The sequence below is a fragment of the Alosa sapidissima genome, chromosome 22 (assembly GCF_018492685.1).
Source record: "Alosa sapidissima isolate fAloSap1 chromosome 22, fAloSap1.pri, whole genome shotgun sequence".
Classification (NCBI taxonomy): domain Eukaryota; kingdom Metazoa; phylum Chordata; class Actinopteri; order Clupeiformes; family Clupeidae; genus Alosa; species Alosa sapidissima.
Window position 1 is genome coordinate 5,335,505 of NC_055978.1, and position 11,224 is coordinate 5,346,728.

General features: G+C 42.8%; 2 protein-coding genes and 2 non-coding genes across 4 annotated transcripts in view; 1 reads left to right on the forward strand and 3 right to left on the reverse strand.

Moving 5' to 3' along the window:
• lamb1b (laminin, beta 1b) overlaps positions 1-3,595 on the forward strand; it is a 30,922-nt gene extending 27,327 nt beyond the window's left edge. The window contains exon 33 of the mRNA XM_042079140.1: positions 3,122-3,595. Coding sequence (XP_041935074.1) covers positions 3,122-3,258 — 137 coding nt within the window. The 3' untranslated portion in view covers positions 3,259-3,595. The remainder of the gene's footprint in view (positions 1-3,121) is intronic.
• LOC121697917 lies at positions 1,087-1,227 on the reverse strand. The gene has a single exon (XR_006026602.1). It is a non-coding gene; the product is annotated as a U4 spliceosomal RNA (small nuclear RNA).
• LOC121697916 lies at positions 1,735-1,875 on the reverse strand. The gene has a single exon (XR_006026601.1). It is a non-coding gene; the product is annotated as a U4 spliceosomal RNA (small nuclear RNA).
• Positions 3,596-3,672: 77 nt separating the features above from the next.
• Positions 3,673-10,265, reverse strand: LOC121697577 (dihydrolipoyl dehydrogenase, mitochondrial-like). Its single transcript, XM_042079141.1, has 14 exons — positions 9,961-10,265; positions 9,228-9,300; positions 8,766-8,845; positions 8,465-8,533; positions 7,936-8,005; positions 7,642-7,742; positions 6,989-7,132; positions 6,470-6,571; positions 6,006-6,196; positions 5,559-5,729; positions 5,169-5,358; positions 4,815-4,952; positions 4,289-4,378; positions 3,673-4,174 (listed from the first exon to the last, which is right to left on the reverse strand). Exons 1-14 carry the CDS (start codon positions 9,997-9,999, stop codon positions 4,109-4,111), a joined length of 1,524 nt encoding a protein of 507 aa, XP_041935075.1. The 5' UTR covers positions 10,000-10,265; the 3' UTR covers positions 3,673-4,108.
• Between the last annotated feature and the right edge of the window lie 959 nt (positions 10,266-11,224).

The window sequence follows — 11,224 nt, forward strand, 5'->3', positions numbered from 1 at the left end:
GCTTGCATATAGGCCTACATATACACAATCTATGTCATTTAAGCATATTTGTATCAAAAAACATATTGCATGTTCAAAAATACAATAGATTTTTTCAGTCATTACCCATATCAACCAACAATTAATTTACATAGAAAAATACACTCTATACAAAAATATACTCTATTTACAAAAATATAATCTATTTACAAAAATATACTCTACATACACATCTTATCCCAAGAATAAACTTAAATCCAGTACCTTATTTAGACCGTATGGTTCTACTGTGTTGAGTTCATGTATCCGAAAGGCCTCTCTCTGTAAAAGTTGTTTAATTAAATTACCTCCTCGTGGTTGAGGTTTGATCCTCTCAATACCTATAAACTTAAGGGTAGTGACTGGTCCATGACTATTATCTCTATAATGCCTTGCGATTGCATAATCAAAGTTACCATTTCTGATTGCTGCTTTATGTTCCGCAATTCTGTATTTTAAATTGCGTTTAGTTTGGCATATGTACATTAGTCCACAAGGACATTTTAACATATATATTATATGAGTTGAGAGGCAATTAATAAAATCTTTAATTTCATATTTCTTGCCAGAATGGGGGTGACTAAAAGACTTTGTGTCAAATGTATTTGAACAATGTGCGCATTTCCCACATCTGTAATTGCCATACACCTGTTGAGCAAGCCAATTCTTCCTGGGGGGTTCTTGAAATGTAGAGCTGACCACCATATCTTTAATGTTTTTACCTCTTTTAAAACAAAATTGAGGTTTTAAAGACGACAGGTGACTAAGGCTAGGCTCACATTTTAGAACTTCATATCACATGCCCAGTGTGTTTGTGGGGGTGTGTAGATGGGAGAGGACAGAGAGAGAGAGAGAGAGAGAGAGAAAGAGAGAGAGCGAAAGAGAGAGACTGTTTTTATGTCCCTGCTAAAATGCTTTAGATTGGTGCCTATATTCTTCATATGTATAGCATCAGCAAGGTCACACAGAGTTATCAGTGCATCGGAATTGAATGTTATGTTCGTTATGCTTATTTTATTACACTTATTTTCACTTTGGTTACTCACATTGTTTTTAACAAGTATACAGCCTCCTTAGAGACTACCAAAAATTGCCGTCGCCGACTATATTTCAAGTCGTCTAGGCGGGGTATTGGGTAAAGTTTTCAACTAGCAATAATCGCGCCTCGGATAAACCTCATAGGCTACGATACTGCCACTGCGCGAAGATAAATAAGATGAGAATGTGTTCGGGGACCCAGTGTGGGCAACAGTCATCACAAAGCTGGTGGGCTCAACTATCAAAAGAATACCATCCGTCATCCATGCTTTGCTAAACCATGTACAAGTGCAACCCGAGTCAAGTGTTGTTGTAGAGCAGTGGGCAACACAAGGTGACTTCAACATACATCAATTGCTACGGCATAACATTTTTTTTTACCCGACTGTTGCATGATGGGAGGCTGAAACGCAGTCGCTCAAGTAGGCGGAGACTGAGTATGATCAGGGCAGAGCAGGGGAGTATGACGAGCTCCTACACAATACTTGCTTGCTATAGGCTACTACATCCAGATAAAATAATAACATATTTAGATGTATATATCTCCCGTCAACTGGCAATCAAATGAATAAGACTGCCACTGCTGTATTTTGCCCTAACTGTATTAAGTATTTCGCTGGGGTGTATTTACTTCACCGGAAAATGAGTACAACTCATCTGTTGTTCACATGTAAACAGTCTCCTTAGAGACCACCAAAAATTGCCGTCGCCGACTATATTTCAAGTCGTCTAGGCGGGGTATTGGGTAAAGTTTTCAACTAGCAATAATCGCGCCTCGGATAAACCTCATAGGCTACGATACTGCCACTGCGCAAAGCTAACTTAACTGAGCATGTGTTCGAGGACCGAGTGTGGGCAACAGTCTTCACAAAGCTGGTGGGCTCAACCATACTATCTAAAGAATATCGTCCATCCTATGCTAAACCAAGTACAAGTACAACCCAAGTGTTGTTGTAGAGCAGTGGGCACCACGAGGTGATTTCAAACAGCAATTACTACGCAGCGAGATGTACTTTTGGAGGATAATTTGTTCACCCGCCTGTTGCATGCTGGGAGGCTGAAACGCAGTCGCACAAAGCACAAGCAGGCGTAGGGGGAGACTGTTGCGCGTTAGAACCATAGGCTACTCCGTAAAACCGAAGTTTTGGAGTTTTAACACACAGCTGAGATCGAAGTTGACGTGATTTCTTTGTACCATAAAGGCCTACAGTAAAATAAAGAACTCTCACAGGATCAGCTGATTCGTAGTTAAACAGCCTGGAAATCGGAGCCATAAATGTGTAGGAATGCGAGTAGCCTAGATCCTGCCAAATGCTTGTTAAAACCCAACACGGACTAATTATGCAATAAACATTAAATCCGCCAAAGAAATGAAGGATGCTTTCCATAAATACAGAATATAGGCTATGTTACACTGTCCCTGTAATATCCTGCTGGTTGATTAACTCATTAAAAATATATGGGCTATTCAAAATATTAGGCTAAATGTAGGCTACCCGCGATGGTGCAGCTGATTTTAAGATCCAGGTTTAGTTTATGACAACGGGGAAACAGACACTTCACATACCTTATATCGTAAGTATCTATCTATCTATCTATCTATCTATCTATTTATCTATCTAGCCTCCAGTCCCTGCAGTTGTCAATTTTGTAGGCTACACAACGTAATTTTAGCATTTAATTAACATATCAAAATAAATCCTAGGAAATTACTAGCATTCAAGCTTGCCAACTGAGTAGAAGGGATAATATTGGTCTATTTCTGAGATAAAACCACTTCATCTGTGTCCAGACTACGAACATACAGGCGCCCTCTAGTGGATGATAAGGAAACTTTTAAAGAGGCAGCATTAAGGAAAAACTATTTTTAGTAGATTAAACCAGAGGTGCTTAACTCGAGTTTAAAACAGTGTTAAACTCGAAAAAGGGGCTAAGATAACGACAGAGCAATTCCCCTTCTGTGTTTAAGATTGGTAAAAAGGACAATGCTGTTTTGCACTTTCTTAATATACTGCAGGATTCATTTATTAAAATCTGTGTATGTGTGTGTGTGTGTGTGTTTCAGAGCTAGAGCGGTCATATGTGGTTAACCAGCAGACTCTAGAGGAAAAAGCCCAGATTCTGGCGGGGCTTGAAAAAGCAGCCAAGGATGTGCTTCAGGAGATCAGTCACAAAGTCACCGTCTACAGCATCTGTTTGTAACCAAGAAAACCTTCCAAACATTCCATCACCTCAGCGTTCCTGGAAGATTCTAGAAGCTCTGCGACAATCATATTGAAGCTTACAAACAGACCCAATATATAAGCTAAAAATGTAATTTGTGATCATGTTAAATCTGTATATCTTTTTGTTTTAAACTGTACACATTACCAAGCTATTTGTTTTATACATTATTATGTACTATGCAATCTGTTCTCAAACGGACATCCAGAACTAAAACATAAATGTAAATTACTAATTTGAACATATGATGAACTAAAACGAGAAAGATGAATTTGTCTTATTTCCGACATTTCAACTAAAGCATTCCCCCACACCATATTGACTGTGACTGTTTTGATACAACACTGACTGTCAGCACCATCTACTGACAACAGGCATGTACTGCACACAGAGTTAAACTTGATATATTTTATTTCTGCATAGCTGTACATGTAGACACATACATACATACCTTGTACATCATACAAAACATTCTATTCTAGCCTTATTACAACATATAGCAGTTCCTGACCTTTACACACATTTTCATTCATCTTCTCATATTATTTCTCTCTCTCTCTCTCTCTCTCTCTCTCTCTCTCAGTAAACACTCATATATATGTACATGTATACTCTGTAACAGAAACTGTTAGCGCTGGCTGAGGGGTTATATATGACTAGGCACAGTGCTACCATAGAGGGGCGCTAACATCTCACTCATTCCCTTTGCCTCTCAACACTAACACCTCCCCTGCAGACGCTGTAGTGTAGAGAGGGTTTAGTGTTTGTGTGTGAGAGAGAGAGAGAGAGAGAGAGTGTGCGTGGTTGACCAGTATGGATGGTAAAAGCTTTAGAAGTTGATGGCCTTCCCAAACGAAGCTGCAAGGTTAGCCTCTCTGAAAGCCTCTGACACCGTCTGAGAGAGAGAGAGAGCAAAGCATGATGCATAATGTTGGTTATGTCAGGTTATGCTCATTGGCTGTAAATAATGATTGACAGGTTAATTCCCCAATAGTGTTGTTTGACTCACCGGGTGGGCGTGGCAGACTCTGGCCACATCCTCACAGGAGGCGCCGTACTCCATGGCCAACGCTGCCTCGTTGATCATCTCTCCTGCACCCTACACACACACACACACACACACACAGAGACATATACACGCTCGCGCACACACACACACACACACACACACGCGCGCACAAAGACATATACACGCCGGCGCGCACACGCGCGAACACACACACACACACACACACACACGAGAACAAATATGAGCTGAATGTGTCCCTCACACACCAACTTGGGCATGACTTTTCAGTCTCCTCAGAGGAGGTACACCACAGCCAGTGCACAAAAAGCTGAACAACTACAAATCCTCAATCTGTTGTGTGCATGATTTGATGGTTCAGGAGATGTTCTCATTCCCACACACACAGATATACGCACATATTCCAAGTGCCACAAAGGATCTCAGAATGTCATACACATGGCTTTAGAGAATCTCTGGATCTCTCGCTCTCGCTCACTCACACACACACCCGCACACACACACTGACCGGGCCCATGATGTGTGCTCCGAGGATGCGGTCTGTCTCCTTGTGGCCGAGGATCTTGACCAAGCCGTCTGTGTCTGCATTGGTCTTCGCCCGGCTGTTTGCAGCAAATGGGAACCTGCCCACATTGAAAGGAACTCCCTAATCAACACACACACACACACACACACACACAAAATCAGCACAATTACATAGAACTTTGTAATAATAATAATAATAATTACTGTCTGGAAACAATAACACACACCGACATACACCTAAAGATGCTAACAGATTTCAAACACTCACTCTCACAGACACACAAAAAACAAAGACAGACAATACATGCATGCCATTAAACTGCGCACACACACACACCTCCTCTTTGAGCTGCTCCTCAGTCTTGCCCACCCATGCCACCTCAGGGTGTGTGTAGATGACGGAGGGCACGCAGTTGTAGTCGATGTGGGGGGTGCTGCCCGCCATGCCCTCCACACAGATGATGCCCTCATCTTCCGCCTTATGAGCCAACATGGGGCCCGCGATCACATCGCCTATCGCATAGATACTACAGGAGAGAGAGGAAAGACAGTGAGTGAGTGTGTGTGTGTGTGTGTGTGTGTGTGTGTGTGTGTTGTCCTACACCTTAAGGGCCAGCATAGGGCCCACCACCACATCACTCATTGCATAGATACTACAGGAGAAAATGGAATGGAGATTGTGTGTGTGTGTGTGTGTGTGTGTGTGTGTGTGTGTGTGTGTGTGTACCTGGGTACTTGGGTCTGGAAGCGGTTGTTGACGGGAATGCGTCCCCTGTTGTCCAGCTGGATGCCCACCTTCTCCAGGCCGAGGTTCTGTGTGAAGGGCCGGCGGCCGATACACACCAGCAGCACGTCACAGCTCAGGGTTTCTGCCTTACCGCCAGCTGCAGCCTCCACACTACACACAATCACACATGGAACAAATCAGCATGGCACCTTAAATGACATATTTTAACACTCTAACACACAGACAGACACATGCAAACATACTAAACAAAGTAGCATGCGATAACTTATTGGCATATTGACACATTTAACTTAAGCTAAACTATCTATATCAGTTTCAACATCACACTGATGTATATTCTCTTTCTCTCTCTCGCTCACACACGTGTGCCATCAGCAAGCAAGCGCGCACACACACACACACACACGCACACGAGCGTTGACTCACGCCACGTCTATCTTGCCGTCGGGGCGTCTGGTGGCACCCATGACTTTGGTGCCCAGCTTGAACTTGAGGCCCTGCTTCTGCAGGATGCGCTGGAAGCCCTTGGAGATCTCCATGTCGATGCCCATCCCCCCCACGTGGCCCAGGAACTCCACCGCCGTCACCTTGGAGCCCAGGCGCTGCCACACCGAACCCTGGAGGGAGGAAAAAGGGGGGAAGAGAGAGAGACAAAAGGAGGGAGAGACAAATAGACAGAGGACAAGTAGAACATTGAGGAGGATTAGAGAGAGAGAGAAAGAAAGAAAGAAAGAAAGAAAGAAAGAAAGAGAGAGAGAAAGAGAGAAAAAAAGAGAGAGAGAGAAAGAAAGAGTGAAAGAGAGAGGGGGGGGGTGAGTGTTTTTAATCTCTGTTGTCTGTTATGGTGTCCCTATGTGATGGGTTGTGCTGCAGTGGTTTCTTTCTCTCACCAGCTCCACTCCAATGACACCTGCACCGATTACTATCAGCTCTTCTGGAACCTTATTCAGAGAGAGCGCTCCTGTTGACGACACCACAGTCTCCTCGTCAACCTGAAACACACACACAAATTTTACCCATCCGGGGTTAGTGTACACACATTCATAAACACACACTTGGAGCAGTGAGCTTACTAGGAGCACACACACACCAGGAGCACACACACACACATCCATGGGCAGACATTAATCCAGCGTCCGGGGAGCAGTTGGGGGTTAGATGCCTTGCTCAAGGGATGTGGATGTGGGAGAGCGCTGTTCAATCACTCCCACAACCCACATTTTTCCTACCAGTCAGGGACTGAAGCGGCCACCCTAACCAGTAGGCCACGGATGCCACGGATGCCACGGATATTGGATGTTGAATTGAGGGTGGAGTAACAAGAGCTTAAATGGCCAACTTGGTTTTCCTTCTGTTTACTGGCTATGGTGTGTGTGTGTGTGTGTGTGTGTGTGTGTGTGTGTACTTGCCTCTATCCCAGGGAATGGGGTAACCTCTGACCCGGTGGCGATAAGAATGTGTTTGGTGTTGATGACGTGTTTGCTTCCGTCACTGCCTGTTGCTGTGACTTCATTGGGTCCTGTTATTGTTCCAAGGCCATTCACATGGGTCACCTAGCAACAACACACAGACAACCGGCTGTTACCATAGAAATCACACATACCACAACAAAATCTCTCAGCATCCTGTAGCAATAACATGTTTTTTTTCACTAGCAGGGCAAAACTGCAGTGACTGGCAAAACGTTTCAGGCTTTCTGAAATCTGGATTTAGAACAGACTCTGGCTCTTTGGCGTTGCGTTCAAATTCGCAAACAGTGGCAGATATATATTTTTTTTGAACAGTTAAATTTGAAAGATTTGGCATTCCATTGTAACGGTAATTGTATCGTTAGCTTCATCAAGCTCACGTCCAGTTCCACTGTATGTTTGTGGAGAACTACCTCCGCAGACTGTTGGCGATTGTTCGCAAACATTCACCGAAAACTCAAGGCAAACGGAAAACTGTTCACCTATGTTTGCGAATTTGAACGCACCTAAGGTGGGGTGACTACTCTCTACCTTCACTACAATATCATACTTTCAAATAATTCAACAATTTCCGTGGAGGTGCACAGCGTTACCTTGTTCTGTTTGAAGAGGTGAGCGATGCCACCTGTTAACGCTTTAACTGCTCCAGACTTCTGGGCCATCATCTTCTCCAGGTTCAACTTCACTCCAGTAACTGCACACACACAATGTGCATCTTTGTGCTTATGCATGATGATTTCATTTTAATACTGGTATTTGGAGTATGCATAAGGAGTTTGAGAGCAGGAGTGTGTGTGTGTGTGTGTGTGTGTGTGTGTGTGTGTGTGTGTGTGTGTGTGTGTGTGTGAGAGAGAGAGAGAGAGAGAGAGAGAGAGAGTGAGTCTTACCCTCTATTCCCCTGCTTTCAAAATCCTTCCCATGGACCATGTGATAATAGTGTGAGTTATTCAGCAAAGCCTGCAAACAAAATGAAAAGCTGACAAGTGCACTGGAACACACACACACAGTAACTGATTCACTGATCTCACACCAACACACTTTCCCACAAAGTTTAAAATGGCACTTTATCCACCATGAACACACACACACACGCACGCACACACAGAGTAACTGATTCATTCTCATCTAACACCAACACACTTTCCCACAAAGTTTAAAATGGCACTTTATCTCACATCATTACTGCTCTGTGGCATTTAAAGTTGTGTAATGTCAGAATTTCAATGCTATAGAATGACATTCTTGGTCTCAGACAAACACACACCACACACACAGTCACACACCAAAAAACCCCTAGATATGAAGACCCACAAATTGATCACGAGCGGTCACACTGTTTTCAGACCACAGGAACATAAAACGGTATAACACCCCAAACAATCAGCCAGTTCAGGAATCAGCGACACACTCACTAACCTTCGAGGGGATGCAACCCACATTGAGACACGTCCCTCCTAGGGTGGCGTTCTTCTCCACACACACTGTCTGAAACACAAACACACAAACACACACACACACACACACCTCTTTAATAGCAAGCCTATGGAATGCTTTCAATGCAACAAGAGACTGGTAACAAATGAGAAAAACACTGTTCTACATTGCTAATAGTGCACACATGCACATGACATGTCTGTTAATAGCAGACATGCCCAGGTGTACACTAACAACCAATGGAAAAACACAATACACAAGGTTACACAGGTACACAGGTTACCTTAAATCCCAGCTGTGCTGCTTTGATGGCAGCCACATAGCCCCCAGGACCCGATCCCACCACAGTGACATCTGCGTCAACTACAGGGGGTGAGAGGAGAGGAGAGAAAAGCTGGATTCACAAACAAAGAAAACTGTGGATGTATTGTATCACAGAAAACATAACACAGCACAGCAATGTGATTGATAATGACTGACTGACTATTATTGTGTTACATGCTCCAAATGTAAAGCACTTTGAGCTGCATTCTGTGTATGAAAGGTGCTATACAAATAAAGCTTATTATTATTATTATTATTATTATTATTATTATAATAATGTTGACAGAAGTGTCAAATACTGCGAATAGAACCCTGATATATCATTTGAAGCGCATACATGTTTTAATGTTGATGTGTGTGTCTGTGAGTGCTTATGTCAGTTCTGAGTTCTAAATTCCTGGGGTGAGATGTGTGTGCTTACTTGGAGCATCGGCATATGTTCTTGCGCACACTGTCGTCACTCCTTGAAGCTTGGAAGGGATCACCTGACCCCGCTGGATAACCACAGGAACAAATTACGTCACTTAGGTGGCAACTTCATTAGCCATTAATGCTTTTAACTATTAGCAACATTTTTTTCCCTTATACTGTCTATGACATTTTCTGACAGTTATACCCAAACTGTCAACTAACTTCTTCCTGGATTTCTTAGTACCTAAAGATCATGTGAAGTTGTCTGTTGTCTTGACCATCCCACATAGACTAGGCTACCTAACATATGCGTCTATAAGCTGAAGGCCAGGTCTTGCGCAACTACACCGTCACTAATGTTTAGGACCTTCCTGCGTAGAGTAGAACCTCTACGAGTAGAACAAACAGCTGACTTCTCGCTCTAACCTCTAATTTCAAATCTAGCTGCCTAATAGACCTACCATGGCTAACGTTAGGTTTACGTGTGTGCTAGCCTACTACCAATGTGATATGCACATTAAAAAAAACTGCCTGCTTTGAAAGTGTGTGGTGTTGTGAGTTGGAGTTAGCTAGATTAATTAGCCAATGCCAACAGCTGACAGGACTCATGTCGTTGTTGCAAATGATGACTAGCGTCTGTTGACATTAGCTGGCTAGGTCAAAATCGCCGGTGTGAGATAACATGGAGTGAAAAAGCTAGAACGGAAAGAAGTCTTAGTTCACGAGTCTTGGGTTAATCTTACCTTAGCCGCATTGCGACACAAAATATTCAAACTCTGCATGTTGGTTGAGTGACGGACCCACGAACACGACAGTAACGTTGGCTAAATGCACGTTACCTGAGTTGACCCTGTCGGTGTGATTCCAAAATCGCAGTCGCACAACTCCTTCGTAAGTCTCAAAACCTAGCGTGAATTTTTTTTACAGATCTACAATAATATTCATTTATGTTCTCGTATGCGTTTCACTGTGCAGTTTATGACTGTTAGATCTATCACTGGTGCAGGTGCTAGCAATTTTAGACGCTGAAGACTGGGCTTGCCAACTCTTGAATAAGAGGGGAGCACAAGCACAACCATAGAACACATTCGAAGTACGCTTAAATGTTGTCAGTGCTGCCCTCTGCTGATAGACTCCAATGCATTTTTGTACAGTAAAAAGTGATGTGTTTTATAGTGACCAGTGTGGGGGCTTAAGAGATATTACTAAAAGAAAATCTATTTTTTTTATTTTGTAAGGGCGAAAAAGCTAACTTTATTTTATTACAAGAAACTCATTCAACTACAGAGGACCAAAAATTCTGGGTCAGTCAATGGGGTGACAAAACTTTGTTTGATCATGGCTCTTCAAGAGCTGCTGGCGTGGCAATTCTATTTCACAAAATTCAAGCCAAAGTGGTAATGTCTAAATCAAGCAATTCTGGCCATTGGTTAGTATGCGTCTTAGACCTTAATGATCATTATAACATACTTGTCAATGTCTACGGTTTCAATAACCTAACTCAAAATAGACAGATGATATCTGACATTTCTGCAACCATTGCACATTGTAAACTCTCTTATCCAACAGCTACTATTGTTATAGGCGGAGATTTTAACATGGTCCTTGATGAACACCTTGATAGATACCCTCCCAAACCTCAAAACCACTCCCATAACTCTATTCTATCAGAAATCTGTCGCTCTTATAATCTTTTGGATCCATGGCGACACAGATATCCAAACACCATGCAATATTCCTGGTTCAAGCCAAACCACACTGTCAAATCAAGAATTGATTTCTGGCTGGTCTCACTCTCCATGATTGACACCATTTCAGATTGCTATATTTCAGCTGCTCCACTCACAGATCACGCAGTTATTAAACTGAGTGTAAAACCCTCTAATGTCAGCTATTGCAATAAGGGTTATTGGAAATTTAACTGTAGCCTGCTAAAGTCCCAAGCGTTTGATAATGGTGTGAAAGCCATCATTACACAAGTGATATCAGATTACTCCATAGCATCTT

Coding starts and splice junctions, on each gene's coding strand:
- LOC121697577 (XM_042079141.1), bottom strand. CDS start 9,999: ATGCAGAGTTTGAATATTTTGTGTCGCAATGCGGCTAAG. Junction 5,359..5,558: donor TTCCAGACCCAAGTACCCAG/GTACACACACAC, acceptor TCTCTCCTGTAG/TATCTATGCGATAGGCGATG. Junction 4,175..4,288: donor GAGTCTGCCACGCCCACCCG/GTGAGTCAAACA, acceptor TCTCTCTCTCAG/ACGGTGTCAGAGGCTTTCAG.